Genomic DNA, 18,750 nt, shown 5'->3' with positions numbered 1-18,750 from the left:
TTTTAGGTAAATTGAGATTTCTTCTTTTTTACCTCCATATGTTCTTATCTCATCTCCATAAATTTTTGGTATTTCAAAAATGTTGCTTTGTAATATTTTGAATTATGTAAATTAGAAATTTTTTTCCAAAATCATAATTAGCTTCCAGATTATGTAATATGTTCTTGCCGGTTGACCAAATTGTTTTTCGTGCGTAGCTACGAGCTACGTATCAAGGACTCCTTCGTAAATTATGGATTACATAATTCTAAAAATATATTATGGATTACATAATTCATAAATTTGAATTATTTTCGAATCTGAGATTAACTTCTAAATTTAGAATATAGAAATGACACAAGATAAAAAAGATATTTTGATATTTTGTAAGGGTCGCAAAAGAACATATGGAACTAGAGTAAGAAAGAGTGGTAAATTGAATATCATCTGTCAAAATTTAAACACAGGAGAAGGTGCCTCAAACACTGTGAATCCAATAAGTAAATTAAATGAATGAAAATGATTTGTTTGGCTTTGGCTTTGTCTTTATCTATTGAAAAGAAATAGAAAAAGGGAAAAGCCATTGAAAATTCAAGATAAGTTAAAAGTCACAGATTAAAGAAAAATATTAAGTAAAAACAATATATAAATAGAGAAAAACATCAATTTATTACTCTAAGATTTTTTATTCAAAGTAATCCTTGTTCAGAATTCATTCTACTGAATTTTTCCAACATTTGCTCTCAAAGAATCTCAGAAAAGCTTGCATAAGATAATCATAATATAGTTTTGGTTGCTTGGGGATTGATTGTGCTTCTCAGTCCATTATTAACTGAGAAAACGTTTTGAAATTCTGCAGATGCAAATGGACAGAGAGACAGTTCTACTAGAGAAAGACAAAATGCCAACTTTACAGCTTAACCTTAGTGTAGTTGCTTTCAAAAGCTCAAACTTTCCCACCAAGCTATTTAACTAATATTTATCTCAAACTCATTCAAGATTACAATGTAACACACTTTTACAAACCAAATGCTTGCTTTGCTAAAAGATCACAAAGGCTCTTTATAAAGTTGATTATTAATGTTTGTCTTTAGCATGCATTATTAAAAAAATTGATTTGATTCCAAAATCAATTCTCTGAAATAGTTATTGGTTGTAAGTAGATACTATTGTAAATCATATCCATAAAACAAAAGAATTCCAATTAATTAATACTATTTTAAGAGTATTCATTCGAGAGTTACTAACAAATACTTGTAATAAAATTGATGTAAGATAAAAATCATTAGTAACATGATTTATGAAGGTCATTTATTCCCAAAAGTTACTTAAGAACTTCCAACATGATTAATTGCCTATTTGGATCATTAATGGTCTTTTTAATTACTATCTCTTTTTTTGTCCTTTAACAAATTTGCTCGATTTTAATTAACCATAGAGACGATTTCGTTATACAAGATACAAACCAAAATCAAACTAATAAGTCACATTTATTTAAAAATTAAATAATAAAAAAGCTAATTAATATAAATAAAAATCAGCCAAAATATGATGATTAAAAAGAAGGGAGAGAGGAATATATTGAGGTGCAGCAGTCAAAGTTGTGGTTTGACTGTGTTTTCCCTGTAATGCAATTCCCCATTACACATGCAACTACCATGAAGACTTGATAATGACAACAACACATTATACAAATAGAAGCTTAATCACAGAGCAGTAGTTCTTTAAAACAGTGAACGACCATTGACCAAAGTCCACACAAATTCCAACCTAATTATAGCATTAGACAAGCAGACACAACAACCTTAACAAAATGCCACTCTCACTCTATTTTCAAGCCCTTCAGAGCACGCATATACTTGAAGCCTCCAACCACTTCCATTATCTCCTCCATAATATGTTCCAACTAACAATAACAAATATACCAACCATCACACAAGTAAATACAACATGCACCACAGCATATCAAATTACTAGTTAATATAATGCAAAAGTAAATTAAAACTCTTATTATAAAACGAGTAATTATGGACCCAAAAACAAATTGCATCACTAAAACTATTTATACAGAGGATTACATTCTAAAAACACCAAAATAGGACTATACTCAAAATCCTAGTTTACCAAAGCTGCCCAAAGTTTAGCATTAATCTACACATAATAATAACAACAATTGATTATTTTGTCAATTAAAAAAAGGAAATTTGAGATTTGGAGAAGAGAGAATTAAAATGAAAATCAAAACCCAACACCAGCCGGCGCGCCGACCCCAAGCTGAGCTGCGGGTGGGTGCGGCTCAAGCTTCCTGTTGTTCCAAAAGCAAGCCTCCGGAGCCAGCTTAGCCGATGACCTCATCGGCTCCGACTTGCAGCGCGTGAGCACAAACGGCTCGTACCCATTACCTGATTTGGACCCCATCAGCTTCTGCTCAATCATTGTCGCCATCGACACTCCGGCGGCGCCGCCCACCGCCGGGAAAGAGCACGACGACCGTGGCGGCTGCATAAGCGATGGAGAAGGCTTCGGCTTCGGCTTGGACTTCGTATACGTCTCTCCGGTGAGCCTTTTGCCGCCGCCTGCGGGCACAGGTCTCTCCGGTAGCCACCGTATGAAGTCGGTGCTGCACACCCACGTCTCCTTGGACACCTCCATTGACAGCTTCGGCTCGCACATCATCAGTAACAAGCACTCCGGCAATGTTTCCCTTCCTCTATCTTCGCACTTTGACCCATTTTCTCGCTCCTTTGACTCTGGATCCGAATTCGGGTCTCGGGTCGGATCTTGCGTTTCACTCTCTGGAGTCGGTTTCTCTTCTTCCTCCTCCGTTGACACTTCTGAAGTTTCGGTCGTCACTGCTTCTGTTTCTGGCTCTGCGTCGTCGTTTTCCGGTTCTGAAGCTGTGAACGTTTCTGAGGTGGAAGAAAGTTCTGAGCTTTCGTTGTTTTCTCTCACTTCTTCTTTACCCTCTTGCAGATTAACCTCTTTTTCTTCGGTTTTAAGGTTGTCGAGATCTGAATGAGCTTCAGGATGTGTTAAAGTTTCACCTTTGTCAATGGCATTTTCATTTGCTTCTAGGTCATCCTTTTCTTCCTCTTCTTTTACTTCATGAAATTCATTGCTTTCTAGGTTTTCTCCGTTTTCAATTTCATAGCTTTCCTTCCCGGCTTGTTCTTCTTCTTTACAGACCACCACCATAGTTTCTGTGCCTCTTTCGCAAATGGTATCTTCTTTGGTTTCTCCTTCAACTTCTTCTTCTTGTAGTTGCTGGTCATCTTCTTTCACTTTGATGGGTTGCTCTTTGTCATCATCATCTTCTACTTCTTGTTCATCTTCATCCCCACTATCGTCGTCATGTTCCTCCCCTTCTTTTTCTTCTTCTTGACATTTGTTTTTGTGAACAGGTGATTCCCAAAAACGGTTAGCAAGAGCTGCCATTTTGACTGGATCAGATCTGCATCTCATCAACAACAGAGCATTTTTTGGAGGAATACATATGCTAACTCTTGCTTTCTCTTCTTCCTCTCCCACCACGTCCTGACTCTTCTTCTCTTCTTCCTCTCCAACCACCAAATCAACATCAACGTCCTCAAACACATGCCTCCTCTGGCTGTGGCTCCTCTCACCTCTCTCTCTTTCATCCTCCATTTCTTTCTCCATCACCAACTCAATCCCCCTTCCCTTCCCATCCCCATCCTGCAAAGCCACCAGCCACCTTCCAAGTCCATTCCCACATGAACCCTCTCTCACAAGTCCTCCTCCTTCCATTCCACCACCCTTATCCTTCTTCTCACTTGACATGCAAGAAGACCTGCAAGGAAAGAAGCAGCTGAACTCTCTCAAGGCCTCACATATTGTCAAGGGAAGATGCACCCATCTCTGATTCCTATGCTTCAAGCAGTTCTGATGATGCTGAAACCCTTGGCTGTTTTGTCTAGTGAGATCTGCATTAGGATTTGCATTTCCATTGGCATTTGCACCACCTTGTTCAGCCTTCCTAAAGCTAGCCTCCCCTCTCCTCTTAGACCTTGCCCTTATCTTCTTCCCTTGCTTCTTGGTCTTAACCCTCACCTGGCCAATGCAAGTGACTTTGGGAGAAGAAGGTTCAGGGTTCTCAAAGCCACACCCTCTTCTCTTGCCAGCAGTTGGGAACATGGGAGAGGCTTGGCCTCCCTTCATGCTGCCATTGCTCTTGAGCCTCCTGCTGAGGGAAGAAGAGAGGGAAATCTGAGGAGGGTCTCTGCTGCGGCTTGGGCTGAGAATGGACTTAGAAGAGAGCTTCATGGATGAAGAGGACAAACGGGAAGTGAAGCAAACAAACAACTCGCTTGTGCTGCTGCTATTGCTACTTGTGCTGCGATGGGGTCTCTCTCTATCTGTCTCCATTTTTTTCTTTTTTTCTTTTTATTTGGTTTCAGAATAACACTTGCCAAGTCATGGCATGGCCATTGTGTGACACAAGAGCTGATTTTTTGGGATGGTAGCTCTATAAAGCACAGTCAATAAATGAAAGATTGCTTAGCGTTGCTTGGTTGTGAGTTGGAGTGGCCTATTATCCTCAGTAACAGATTGCAAGGTGGCTACTATGTGAGTGAGAGTGTGTCTGATAGAGAGAGAGAGAGAGAGAGAGAGAGAGAGGAAAGTGTTTAATGGAAGATGACGAAATGCTGTTTGTCTTTATCAAAATGTAACCCACTGTGGCTAGAGTGTAGGGTAGGGTCTTGTTGCCAACTGGTGCTTTTTCTTTATTTTTTTATTTTTTACACGCATGTTCTCAATTAAGTTCTATATTTAAGTAAAATAAAACTTCCTTTCATCTTTCACATTTTCCTACATAATCTGTGACCTTATCGTGCAACTATGCATTGCGGAGGGCTAATCCATTCCCCCAGATTCATTGATTCAGAAGTGGTTTCTTCTAAGATGACTATAATATCTTTCTTTTGATGGGAAGATTCGAGGGAGCACTTGGTATTTGAGAATGGGATAGTGTGGTATGACTCATGTCATGTATGGTGAAATGAAGTGGGGGATGAATCTTGAATGATACTTGTTATTAGTGAAGTACTCAAGTCTCAAGGTTCGTCTCCGTGTTCAGCAGAAAAGGGAAAAATCATCTGCGTGCACGAGACTTTTGGCAGATCAACATCTTTGGTAAAGACAGAAAGCAGTGGGAAAATAATAGAAAAAGAAAGGTGCTGTGTGAGTGTGTGAGTGGAAAAGAAATTTGACAGGAAAAGGAATAGATAAAGAGTTTATATTCTTGCAAGACTAGAATAAAGGAGATTTTGGCCTCATATCGTGAATAATATATGTGTTTATTAGACGTTTCGGTAAAACCAATGCTACTATTTTAGATCATGATTGTTGAAATCTTCTAAAATCGTTTCTGGATATAATGTGTGTTTTTATCCCCTAAATATAGATAGCTTTTGCCTTAATAAAAACCTATGTGAAAACACTAGCACACTACCAAACAATGGTACGAAAATCTTAACCAACAACTAGCAACCACAACAACCAATAAAACTTGTGTAACAAAACCCACCCAACGGCTATTTATGAGAGGGAAAAAAGAAAAAAAGAAAAGCCCACCTAACCATATTTTATTTGTCAATATCAGAAGCATTATCAGCCGCATTGAATGTTAAGGAAATCTGTCAAATAATTTGATTAGCTTTGTTACTTGTATTCTTAATAGGTAATTAATGCCTACAAACTAGAAATATGATCGATGATATGTATTTAATAAATACAATAAGCACTACCATAATGTGATAGATAGAAAGAAAGAAAGAAAAAAAGTGTGAATTGGACCAACACTCAATTGGAGTGTCCATAAAAATATAATAATATTTTTAATGGTTTTCTTGAACACGAAACTATTGCATACCGAGCACTTAACATGCAAACTAATTCATAACTCATATACTTGATCAAGTTTCTTAATTCACCCGTCAAGATTTCCCATTTTTATAAGATTGTATTGTGCAATAATGGAGTATATTGTCGCTGTAGATAATGATAAGTAATGTTGTTCGCAGGTGGCCTCATGGGAAATGGTTGGAATCAAGAAGAACATCAAGTTGAATGAATTGTATATGAGTGTGTGATCCAAATTGAGATGTAAAAATGTTATAAAGATGTATTGTAATAGGTAGTAGGAGGCAGTAAAATAGTGTGGGGAGGAACGTGGCCAGATAGACGATAGAAGGAGAGGAAGGAAAATGAGCGACAAGGCCTTGGTCTCGGGAATATAAAAGTTGATGACACTTTCACAGAATTCATGTGTCCATCCGTGTGGTGTGAGAACTGAGAGGTGCAGTGGTAATACTATTGTTTTGTAAGTGTAAATGTAAATACTAAACCACCAAACCTGTACTCTGCTCGTACAATGTTGGTCTGTAACAAATGCCTGCCTTTTCTGCTTTCCCACCTCCCTTTTTCTCTCACTCAGTTTTCACAATACAAACACACTATCATTGTTATTATTTCTTGTTTTTCAAACTTCTCATCATTTTTCACGGCACACTAAATATACTTCATGAACTTTAACGATGAATATATTAGTTTGGTGTTAATGATGTGTTTAGAATGGGAGAGTGGAAAATTAGTAGGTTATTTAGGGGAGGGAAAATATGGTAAAATAACTAGATTATTTGGAAATTAAGAAATGATGGGGTGCGAGTGGCAGATACGAAATAAGAAGGTGGAAGAAGGGTGTGTGTGAAAGACGTCACGTGGGAAGGTGCATTGCACGTGACCACACGCTACAAGCTTTGCAATTTCTTTGGCTCCAATCATCCCTTCACTTGTTGCTCCCCTATCTCACTCATCACTGCTTTTCTTTTGCGACACGCGCCTTTTACTACCGTTTTCAATTCATGTTACATTTGACCCAATTGTTCTGTTTTCAGCAAATATTTCAATTTTTTGTCTAAATCTTTTAATACTGTCTTACAAAATTTCAAATGTTGTGCAATGGAAGACTGAGAATTCCATTACCAACGAATGCATGTGTAAATTTCAAGAAAAGAATTACAGCTGTTGACGAAGACATGGTTGATGGTGGTGGTTTCATAGTTGTTGACGTTGATACATCTTTGGTGGTGATTGAAGCTAGTAGAAGGATGTGAAAGTTAAGAATAAAATAATTTGAATAATTATGTATTTTTAATGTCATATTTCAATAGATTGAACATTACTTATCATTTTAAAAAAGTCAACAATTTTACCATGTTTGAATTGAACAAAGAATGTCAAGGAGAGACCAGGGCAAGAAAAAAAGATATAGTCTAGTAGAGTGCAGGCACGCGCATGAAAAGGAGAGTAGATGCAAGATTCTGAAACAAACATAGGGACCCCATTTGCGAAGGACTGTACCGTTTACTATGCTTCCCATGGATATCATAGAAATCTGCGCACATGTGACGCGTGGCAGAGAAATCCATTCATTCATTCATTGCCTTTGTCAAAATGTTATCAACTGACTTAACAATCATTTTTAGATTAAATATTTTTAAAACCAATTAGCATTTTTTTAATGATTAAAATGTAATGCAGCTATTTGAATAGGTTAGTCATTTGCCTGCCAAATAATGCAAACAAACTAGCACATCTAGACCACAATTAACTTGAAAATGAATAAATTAAACATTATAGTAATTGATAATATTTTGTTTTTTAATACTGTTACTGCATTCATTAGTTGGACCGTTAATTAAATTTTAGTTTAAAATCAGAGATTGTTGAACACCCTTTAACCATCATCTCAACACTGACGACACATGCAACAAGGTAAAGCATTTAATAGGGCTAGGTTAGAGGTGTGGTCCAGCTACATGGAAACCCACTCAGAGAAGCACGCACAACTCCTCGGTCACATGATCCTAACTCCAAAGCTGAATGATAACCAACTTAATACGTGGGTCAAGGTTACTTAAAAAGAAGGGGTTTGACCATTCACTAACACAACTTGACAAAACTGATACTAAGAACGCATTATGGAAAAACGTCTATGAAAAGCAGATTGTGCAATAATATTCATGGACTTACATAGCAGAACACTTTAACTTTGTCTGGTATTTTGGGCTTTTCTGCATGAGGCCCGGTTGAGGTAAAGCCAATGCCGTAAAGTGACCAGTGAGGCTTTTTAAGGTACCTTTACATTTTTCTAGAACAATGATAATTACGAAGTTGATTAGGGTAATATAATACAAGATTAACAAAAGAGGTGCAGACCTAATTTATGGTTTTACAAAAAGTACAAAATAATTGTTTTCCACCCAGCTAACTGGTTTGGTGACCACTGTTAGGGGGCTTGTCAAAGTGTGTATGCAGTCCATGTTAGATTGTGTCCCACCAGACCGTAAATAATTGAATAGTTGTATCCAAGTGAGGTTACAAGTTTCAATTCATTACCATTTGAATCACGAATGCCACACGTGATCAAGAAAGGAAAATAGCCTGTTCCTAGCAGTTCAAATAATTAAAAAAGTAAGCAGACAAATGCTGCCCGATAATGTTCCTAAGATCTGGCCATTTCAACAGCAAATGATGCCTACCTCTCCACTCCCTAGTAGCACAATACGTTAATACAATGAACAAGCTTTCTGCTAATAATTTAGCGATGTTCTCTTTCGATGTCACAATTCAAGCGAACATGGATTGGCTACTGATAGTGAGTGCAACTGACACATGGGGGTTATGAAGGTATAACGTCATATCAACACCTTCCACAACAACACAAGTGGACATGACTAAAAACTAGAACAGTTGTAAAGGTAAAGAAAGGTCGCCATGTGTCACAAACTTATCAATTATTTACAGACTTTTATGACCGGATATATTCAGAATCAAAATTTACAAAGAGTTCCCAGTTTCTATCATAAGTGAAAACCCAGAAAAAAACTATCAAATTTTCAATTAAATGTGGAACATTCCAATTAAAAGAGAACCCAAGATTGAAGGGAAAAAAACTAGTTTAAGCAGCTATGTGATGAGCTTCTGGACGTCAATCAAATTCCAAAACTATTTTACCTGGGATGAGCCTCTTGTCTTTTGCCTCATGGGCATCTTTTACTTGTGTTATGGGAAACGTTTTATACACAGGTATCTTCATCTTCCCAGCTTGACATAGCTTTCGAATCTCATTTAAACCGTCTGAGTCAGCCCTCATGTATGTCCATGAGTATTCTGTATCACAATAAAAGGAGATTTAGCTTCACATTTTTTTAAAAAAACCTTCACCAGGAATTTGTCAGTACAGGTTAAAACAAGGAAATAAACAATACCCTTGATTTCTAACTTACACCAACGACAATTTACATTAAAATAAAAAGGGAATACCACGCAAAAAAAAAAATAGACTGTCAAATCAAAGTGTTTTTAACTTTTTCTACAAGGAAGGTGGAGATGCGAAACAGGATTTGATTTCAGGATATTTTTAATTCTGCTACATTTACATAACAAACAGCAAGAAAGTTTGATATCAACTCACAAGGCAAAATTGCTGTCCATCTCATAGATCCCTATTTGTTTCCAAAAAAATGCAAAGATATCATTTATGAATATCTGATATGTAGAAACACCTGAAGCTGAAAGGTTTCCAGAGAGGCTTAATCTGGCTATCCTCTTATACGTCATCATAATTAAGGTGCCTTTTTAAGTTGTATGACAGTTTAACAACTGAAAACACGTGTAAAGTTTTAGCATGCTAGTAAATGTCTTCTACTTTTGTTGTTTAATTCTGGTGAATAGAAAATCGTATCATAGAGATACCAATGTCTACTTATATGCCAAAAATACTATGTTGATTTTTTCATTCAAGTCTCAATGGCTAATCAAAATCAAGTCACCAGACAACAAGGCATTTAGTTGGGTTATGCCTATCTTGATTTCTTTGCTGAAAGTTTAATTCTAAGACAAAGAGTAATTATACAATAATAAAGATTGTAGCAGCTTGTATACCATTGGCTTTTGCCTTAAATGGAATACCAGATGCATAGAGTATAAGGAAATTACAACAGAACCCATTTTCATAATTTCTATTTCTTTCATTAAGTTGGTTCAGCTCCAGCTTTTATCAATGCTTAAGAGTTTTGTTTAGGTGACGTAGGTAGGAGAAAGAAAAAATTTCCCCTGATACATTTTAGATTAAAAACAACCATCATGTCAATCAGCATAATAAATAATTATTTTAACTCCACCCCAGCTACTCCTTTAGCCTATAGTGAACTATGGACAAGAGGGGAGTGGCATAAAATGTACATTAAGCTTGCCAAAAAGACTATAAGTTTGTTTCGACAAACTTCTTCATAAACACTATTAGGAGAAAAAAATTAAAAAAATGTTTTCTCCATAAACTAAAATTAGCTTATGTACAGATTAAAAATAAGAATTTAACGTTATATGTGAGAACTTTTAAAGATTAACTTACACGAGCTAATTTTTGTTTATGAAAAAACTTACTTTATTTTTTTTCTTCTAGATGTGTTTAAATAGAATAGAAGTCTATCAACAAAGGCCCAATGTGTGATATATATTCATTATTTCTGTCAATTATGTTAGTAATAACTTACATAAGGCTTTGTTGTTGTTGTTGTATGTTACTCTAAGTTAGTTAGGTAGTCAACAAAACAAAGGGTTTCTGTTAGAAAGAAGGGAAATGGGCTTGTAACTATCTAGGCCCATTAAGGTGGGTTTCAGTTACGAACTGTAGATCAGTAGTTTCCTACAAACAAGAATAACAATAAACAGTTCAGAGAACTTATGTCAATGAGAAAGCAGTGTAAGGAGGGATCCAGACCTCTTCAAATATCTAGAATCTTGTTTTTCTTCTTAGGGGCTTTTACCTTAATTTCATTCAATAAATAATAATTGTCCTTTCTCACTGTTATGATACAAGTTCTATCAATTGGTACAAGAGCAATTGAGCCAGAGTTTTGGGTGCATTCACGACAGATTGTTGGTGCATTCTTGATTGGAAATCTGTGAAGGGAACATCATGATGTCAAACCAACAGCTTGAAGAAAGAATAGAAGACATGCGGCACCAAATTGAAGAGATGCAAAACCTGAAAGAAGCTGCAATTGGAATCATTGGGGGCAAGGAATAGAATCTTTGAAAGAGATGATGAAATAACTCTGGCAAAAAGTACAGGTGACCCTCGTATAAACGGTCATGTTATCTAAGGGAAGTAGAAGTTTCAACCAATAGGTGGATGGAAAAATCACAGAATATGTTTCCAATGTTTTATGGGAACAGGTATCGGCAATAAAGAGCCAAGTATGAGCAATATTTCATGTTGGATGAAGAATATAGAAGTGAAGATGAAAATCAAGAGCAAAGAAAAGAATCATGGTGGAAAGAATAGTTGGTGGATGGACCTAGAAAAAAAAATTAAGAACAGCAACAAAAGGACAATCAAAGGGAGAAAAAGAGGCTGGAGCAGCAAGGAAATTGCAGATTAACACTTGACATCATATTCAGTCATGGAAGCTGAAGAACTGGAATCCTGGAGAAAGAAATGGTGTTCTTTTGGAATTAACAAATCCAACCCAATACAATAAAATGGAAAAAGGAAAAGAAAACAGGAAGTCACAGTAACTTGAGTATTCTCCACATCCTAGTCAACCAGACCCAAAAGAATAAGATAGATGACCTCCATAACCTTCAGGTGTAAGGCTGCAACTACAACATTATGTATCATGGTAAAAAATGCCTCAGAAAACAGAGTATTAGAGATGAATGGCTACAATCACATTTGTATTTAACCTAGGAGGATTAAAAGTTAACTTTGGGCTACAATGATCTGGTTGACTTGGTCACCACCATGATTCTGTCATCAATAAGAACACCAGTGGGACTTTATTCCAGCATTCAGAAGCAGTTCACCTTGAGGAAACGGTGAAATTTTAGGGGAGAGTATGATAGACGCCCATTAGTTAGTTTTGTAGTGGTTAGCTAGGTTAGTTAGTCAAAGAGATAGACAAGCTTATGTTAGAAAGAAGGGCAACGGATTTGCATTGCAACAATTAAGTCGGTAGTTAAGCATTGGTTTCAGTTATAAACTGTAGACCAGTAGCTACCTAGGGGATTCTGTGATCGGAAAGCAGTACAAGGAGTGGATTTAGACCACTGGAAATATTTGGAATTATGTATCAATTCATAGGCTTCTTTGTAGTTTCATTCAATAAAAAAAACCCATTTTTTTTCTTGCTGTTATGATGGCAGTCTTATCAGTGTCAAACAGAAGATAGAAATTACAAGGGAAACGAATGGCCAGCAAAGCAAAATAACATGATAGTCTGGACATTTCTACCTATTCCATGAGTGCACCGGTATAGAAGCTGTTTATTCAATAAAAGAGCTGTAGCTGCTGGAAGCCCAATAGCAAGTCCATACCTATCAGCCAATGATGCTGCCTCCCCCTTCAATGAAATAGCAAACATAGGTCATTCTGCCAATGAACTGAGTACATCTGCAAGTATGATAAGGATGAAAAAGGTGATAAACTTTCATATCCTACCTGAAGTGTCATGTAATGTCCACCTCGTTTCAGAAAATTAATGCCTATCCGTTCTGTCTCTGACACACCAATAGTATCCAAAACAGCATCAAACTTCCCCTTTATAGCCAATTCAACATCCTGTCAATCCAGAATGAAATTATAAGAAAATCACTGATTTTCGTATATATTTGTCTTGGATTGCATTTGGGCTTGGGGTTTATGTTAATTAGATATTATTGGCTCATATTCTAATCCTCAAATTTCACTTATGGGTAGTATTAGAGATTAGACTCAATCCTTATGGGATTAGGATTTATTTGTATTTCTTAGATATTCTAATCCTCAAATTTCACGTATGGGTAGTATTAGAGATTAGACTCAATCCTTATGGGATTAGGATTTATTTGTATTTCTTAGAGAAAAAGTTAAATTAAGATCAGACCTTAGCTTCCATTACTCTTGATATAAATTTTATTAAACAATTAAAATTAAATAGATAACCCTTTTAGATTAGTAATTCCCAATCGCCCCCTAAGTTCTCACTTATCCACATTTATAATTATTTTCATTAACTTCACACTTAATATAAAAAAAATTGAAAAGACAAAAAAAAATCATCTTAATGACCACGTGCCAACAGTCATTTTCCACATTCATCAAAGGCCAACTATTTTCTGTTTTAAAATCTGTATTTTATTTCCTTTTCTAGCATCTTATTTTCCGTTTTTGACAAACCAGTATGCCAAGTATTATTCTTTTCCCTTTCATGATTTCTTTTTTCAAACAAAAAACATCAACAGAAATCGTTGTCACAAATGAAATATCTGAACTAATGACTGGAAAAATTATACAAAAGAAGTTTCAACACTACCTCAGCAACATAATCAACAGCTTGCTCTGCACCAGCAGCTAACAATCTCTCTACGCTTTGACTTCCACAAGTAGTTACAACAGAGCATCCAGCAGCTGCTGCAAGCTGAATTGCAGTCAACCCTACAGCTCCTCCACCTCCCACTACTAATATCCTTTGTCTGTTTGAGATAAGCTAAAGGATATAAGTGAGTGGAACGAGAGCTTTTAGCAAGCTGACATATAGTGTGTGATAAAGAAATACAAAACAAATGAATAGAGAATAATAAGCAAAAAATAATTTTCACCGATGGAAATCATAATCTTATCAATATAAAAACATACCCCTCACTTATTCTAGCTGTACATTTTAGTCCGCGCCAAGCTGTCAATGCAGCAAAAGGAATGGCACTGGCTTCCTACAAGATTAAAATGGGAAAAGAAGAAGCAAAAAGCATGGCTTCAATGATCAAAGTAAACAAGGGAAAATCATAATCAATTGCTAAATGTAGAAACCACTAATTTTGTTAAGTGTGAATTATAAGAGTGACGGTAAAACCAATGTATTGGACATACAGAGACAAATATTATTGTCATAGCTATTACTCTAGAGAGTTAAACGGGTGTACAAGATGAAAATAATGAAATCTAATTACTGTTATGAATTGATCATAGTAAATTAAATACCTCACCTTTACATAACCAGAACCAGTGCACATATTGACTGCAAACAGCTCCTATAGTCCAACATAGACTCAAATAAACCTAACTATTTAGTAAGCATGACCACCACAACATACCACATGAGAAAGTGAATCTGGCTTCGGAGTAACCTCATCCTCCGAGAGAATCGCATAGTCCGTGTAAGTGCCCCTCACAGCAGTGGGATGCAGAGCCCCAAAAACCTGTTCTCCCACACTCAACGACGTTACCGAAGCACCAACCGCCGCAACCTCACCACTGACGTCGCGCCCCAAAATGAGAGGCAACAGCCTCCCGAAAATGGAACGCCCATAACCGGCACGCATCTGAGACAAACAATAAGAATTTTTCAAAACAGCTGAAGAAATTCTCAACATAGTTAAAAAAATCCCAAAACAGGTCAACAAATCTTCACAACAGTTCAAGAAATTCTCGGAACTAGCTAAAAATTCTTCAAAAACAAACAGTTCAAGAACATTTCAAGAAAAACAATGGAACAGCAACAGAACTCACACGGGTGTCCAAGGGGTTGACGGAAACGGCGCGCGTGCGGACGAGGACTTCGTGCGGCTTCAGCGGAGGGACTTGCACGTGGGACCGAAGCTCAAGCAGGTGAGGCCCACCGAAGGAAGGAAGAAGCACCGCTCTGCAGTCAGAAACGTAGGATTTGAGACGGTGGTAACTGAAAGCAGAGGGCGTTATTCTCGTGAACTCGCGATTGCTCGGAATCCGCATCTTCTCAGTATTTGAGGCTGAATTTCAGAACATTGAGATTAGGTTCGATCTCAATGGTTTAGGGTTTAGGGTGTTTGAAGTGAAACTGAGAGGAGTGTGTGTGCATGTGCAGCATGTGAAAGGGAGAGAGAGAGGGGGAGAGAGAGGGGGAGAGGGAGGGGAACGTGTCTGTGTTTTGGTCCGCAGAGATAGAAGCGGTGGTAGTTGCGTTTCGTTTAAACTTTGGGTTATAGTCGCGCCGTGGGTCGTTGCGATGCTTATTTGTAAGAAAAAAACAATTCTTTAATAAGGATTTTGGCCAGTAAATACTTGTCATTAAATAAATGTAACTACCAAATCCTAGTCTTACCGTTAAAAAAAATTCAATTTACTACCAACCTACCAAACTACCAAACGGTTTAGGGTTCTACAGCAAACTTTTCGCCACCTTACACTTAGCCGGGTCAATAACACATGACAACAAACTTTTACCTCTTTGATAAGGGTTTAGGGTTTATTGGTCTTAATAGGTTGAGACAATATTTAATTTAGTATAATAATTTTAAAAAAAATTAATTTGGTCCCAATGTTTTTAAAATGTATTTAAAATGGTCATTTATGTTAAGTTACACCAAACAGCGTTAACTGATGTTTATGTGACAGAGAGAATGAGTTATGTGGACGGTCAAGTAAAAGACATGTCAGATTAGATGTTAGGGTTTGGGCGTGAGATTGGTCGACAAAGATAAATAAATTGTGTTGGTTAGGGTTTTTGTTTTATCGTAAACGTTTTTTTGATGGTGGCTTCTTCACATATACGAGGGTTGACAGATACGAGGGTCACTTGTGGTGGAGTCCGGTGTTGTGGATTCGTTGGTGGGGGAGGAGTAAATAGCGTTTGTGATTCTTTCATGGGTTCGTTCGTATTTTTGTTTGTGTTGGGAATGTGTGCCTATAGGTCTGTATTTGTATCATCATGCAGTTGCAGTCGAATGGAAGTGCAACAACAACGATCTAATTCTAGACATGGTGGTAGGAGTAGGACGACTTTTGTTGGTCCCATTTGTGATTATGGGGAATTTGTTGTTTTGAGAACAACAACAACTGTAAAAAATATGGTGGGAGATAATTTTGGGGGTATCCAAAGTACAAGGTGAGATGTATTGAATGGTGGTTTATGAAAAAAATGCATTGGTATTAATTTTTTGGTTATTGTTTTGTCTAATACAGAGTAGGAGTGACATAAGCATGGGATGTAATTTCTTCAGATGGTGCATTTAAGACACTGGGGATGACAAAGATGGAACTATTGCTAGACAAAAAAACAAAATTTGTAGCTTGGAAAAACGTCTGAAGATGTCAAGAAAGTGGATTAAGATGTTATTATTAGGGTTGTGTGTTGTTGTTGTAATAAACATTGTTATGTTGACTATTTTCTTAAAATTCCCATGACTGACATATCAATGTATATTTTGGGATTATGATTGAATGAGTTCATGTAATATGTATTAGTGTGTTGAGTTCAGTTACCCTGTATGTAATATGTATCCCCAAATCTGTATCAATGCAAAATGAATTTGAATGAACGAAATATTTAATGTTTTGTATCAATGCAACTTGGATAGTAGACATCATAGTGATATCTAAACCATCATCCACTTTAGTAACTAATTGTTTCCTTTGTGAATTAATTGATTTAGCAAGTGGTTGGCATAGAAATTTCAAGCTAATACAAAAATCAAGGTACTACAAAAAAAACTGGTTTGATACTGGTGCACTTCTGCTCTTAGAACTGTATAAGACAATTGTAAACTGGTTTGATGGTGCAGAATGAAAGAACTTTGGTATTACTGGTGCATACAGTTCATAAGATTTATTTTATTGGTTCTTCTCGAAGGATGATTGAAAATGCAATATCATGAAATTTGGAGGATGCATCCACAGATAAGGAAAACTACAGCAATTCAAACTAAAAATGATTTTTAAATGCATAATATATATCAATTAATATTATTTTGTTTCGTTCCATATATACATAAAAGCTGGAGCATTTTTTTGTGCTGCAGCTATAATATTTTACATACAGTGAAACTTCTAAAAGCAAGGAAAATTTGGCAAAAGATGACACTAAAAATCAAACAGCAAAAAGAAGAACAAGTTGCAAATGCCCTACAAAAATATCTTGCAAATTACATCTAACAAGTTTTGCTATCCAAGTTCATACATTAACAAAAGTCCAAAATAATTGTTCTTCAAAATATACATCTATAGAAACGAGTGGGTTCAAAAAGCATTCATGGCTTCCAAAAGCGGTCTCTCATGGATTGTAACTTAAGCCTCGTGTTGGGTCTTGATAATGCAGCATTTGATCTTGTTGTCCTTCGAGCTGCCTGAGATGGTTGTGAAACTATTAGTTGAGTAGGGGGAGATGGTGGAAGTGTGCAGTTGGAGCTGCTTGACATGGAGCTTCCTGAGATGGCCCTGATGCACTTGGAGCTTCCTGACTTGGGTGAAATGACCCTGATGCACTTTTTGTTGTGGCCAAGCTTATGACGTCGCACCCCAAAATCTAAGGCAATGGCCTCCTGAAAATGGAACGCCCGTAACCGACACGCATATGAGACAAACAATAAGAAATTTTCAAAACAGGTGAGGAAATTCTCAACATAGATAAGAAAATCCCAAAACAGATCAACAAATCTTCACAAAAATTCAAGAAATTCTTGGAACAAGATAAAAGTTCTTAAAAAATAAACAGTTAAAGAAAAAGCAATGGAACAACAACAAAACTCAAACAAGTATCCATGTGGTAGACAAAAACGGTGCGTGTGCGGACGAAGACTTTGTGCGACTTCAACGGAGGGACTTGCACGTGGGACCGAAGCTCAAGTAGGTGAGGCCCACCGAAGGAGTGAAGAAGCACCGCTTTATGATAAGTGCCTAATTTCAGTAATTTTTATATTAAAATATAGGGACTTATGAGAATTTATTGTTAATTTACATATAAAATAATCTATAATTTATGAATTTATACCTTTTTACATTTTTTTATGATCTTTATTTGAATAAGAGCAATTTATTTCCAAATTTGGTGTTAATTGCAAGTTTCTAGGGAGGATTGGAGATTTGGAGTAAAGGAAAATGATTTAAGTTAAAAAGAGAAAGTTGGATAGTCCCAGAATAGAGAAAAGCGTTGAAAAAGCTAATTTTGCAACAGGAGTATCTCACTCAAGCGGGAAATTCTTGTTTGAGCGAGAATGCTCCGGGACTATTTTCGGAAATCACGCCTTTCTCGCTCAAGCGAGAATGCGTTAAACAGATTGGGCTTTTTTTTATGTTTTATCACTTAGCCCATCAACGCGACGTAGGAAGTCACCTAACCCTAGTAAATTAGGTTAAATAGGGGGCTAAAAGCACAACTCCAGTGTACCAATTGAGAGGAAAACACCATTGAGTGAATTGTAACCCAATTGGGAGAATGAAAGGTGCTAGAAGTATGCATGGCTAATTCTACCATTTGGGATTATGAGTAATCTGCTCGAACTCTTATGTATTGAGGTGATATTTAATAAGATATAATATTATGTTCTTGATTGATTATTAGTATTGTTGTTTTACTTCTAAATTTTTGTGACAAATTGAGAATCTTAAATCTGAATAGAAAGTATTTTTAGGGTTCTGACCTAAACAACAATACTTAACATATTTGAGTGTTAGGAATAGACTTAAAATGTTAATTGTTATTAACGTTTGAGCTACGTTCTAAGTTGTTCTTATAATTATGTGAGGGATCAATATTTAGGGAACTTTCTTAAGGATTTTATATGCGAGGAATCGATATGAATGACTTTTATACAGGCATCAATTTCAATCAAAGAACTTAATATTAACATGCTAATCAAAATACATGAAAGTGAGAGAGATGAAACCTAATCCCTATTTTTCCAACTTGAAGCAACTAATTATTTGCTTGTTTTCTTATTAATCATTGCCAACAC

The 18,750-nt window shown here is 36.4% G+C and overlaps 2 protein-coding genes across 5 annotated transcripts; both read right to left on the bottom strand.

Moving 5' to 3' along the window:
- Positions 1–1,962: 1,962 nt before the first annotated feature.
- On the bottom strand, positions 1,963–5,548 carry HCF243 (Serine/Threonine-kinase pakA-like protein). The gene has a single exon (XM_068643541.2). The coding sequence runs from the start codon at positions 4,360–4,362 to the stop codon at positions 2,218–2,220; it is 2,145 nt and encodes a 714-aa protein (XP_068499642.2). The 5' UTR covers positions 4,363–5,548; the 3' UTR covers positions 1,963–2,217.
- A 3,230-nt stretch (positions 5,549–8,778) lies between these two features.
- Positions 8,779–15,032, bottom strand: LOC137835165 (GroES-like zinc-binding alcohol dehydrogenase family protein). Of its 4 annotated transcripts, none has more exons than XR_016520986.1 (7): positions 14,552–15,032; positions 14,137–14,364; positions 13,682–13,755; positions 13,359–13,572; positions 12,506–12,625; positions 12,299–12,407; positions 8,779–9,171 (listed from the first exon to the last, which is right to left on the bottom strand). XR_016520986.1 is itself a non-coding variant. In XM_068643539.2 (7 exons), exons 1-7 carry the CDS (start codon positions 14,771–14,773, stop codon positions 8,990–8,992), a joined length of 1,095 nt encoding a protein of 364 aa, XP_068499640.1. In that variant the 5' UTR covers positions 14,774–15,032; the 3' UTR covers positions 8,779–8,989. The 4 variants fall into 4 exon arrangements, 2 of the variants coding, with proteins under 2 accessions (XP_068499640.1, XP_090158474.1); XR_016520987.1 differs by having other exon boundaries at positions 13,359–13,532; positions 14,552–15,008; XM_068643539.2 differs by having other exon boundaries at positions 13,359–13,518.
- Positions 15,033–18,750: the final 3,718 nt, after the last annotated feature.

The sequence above is a fragment of the Phaseolus vulgaris genome, chromosome 5 (assembly GCF_051622355.1).
Source record: "Phaseolus vulgaris cultivar YP4 chromosome 5, ASM5162235v1, whole genome shotgun sequence".
In the NCBI taxonomy this organism is placed as follows: Eukaryota; Viridiplantae; Streptophyta; class Magnoliopsida; order Fabales; family Fabaceae; genus Phaseolus; species Phaseolus vulgaris.
Note: the sequence above shows the minus strand (reverse complement) of the source record. Positions and strands in the feature narration are given on the sequence as shown.

Coding starts and splice junctions, on each gene's coding strand:
- HCF243 (XM_068643541.2), bottom strand. CDS start 4,362: ATGGAGACAGATAGAGAGAGACCCCATCGCAGCACAAGTAGCAATAGC.
- LOC137835165 (XM_068643539.2), bottom strand. CDS start 14,773: ATGCGGATTCCGAGCAATCGCGAGTTCACGAGAATAACGCCCTCTGCT. Junction 13,519..13,681: donor ACAGCTAGAATAAGTGAGGG/GTATGTTTTTAT, acceptor TATCTCAAACAG/ACAAAGGATATTAGTAGTGG. Junction 12,408..12,505: donor GACATTACATGACACTTCAG/GTAGGATATGAA, acceptor ATTTCATTGAAG/GGGGAGGCAGCATCATTGGC.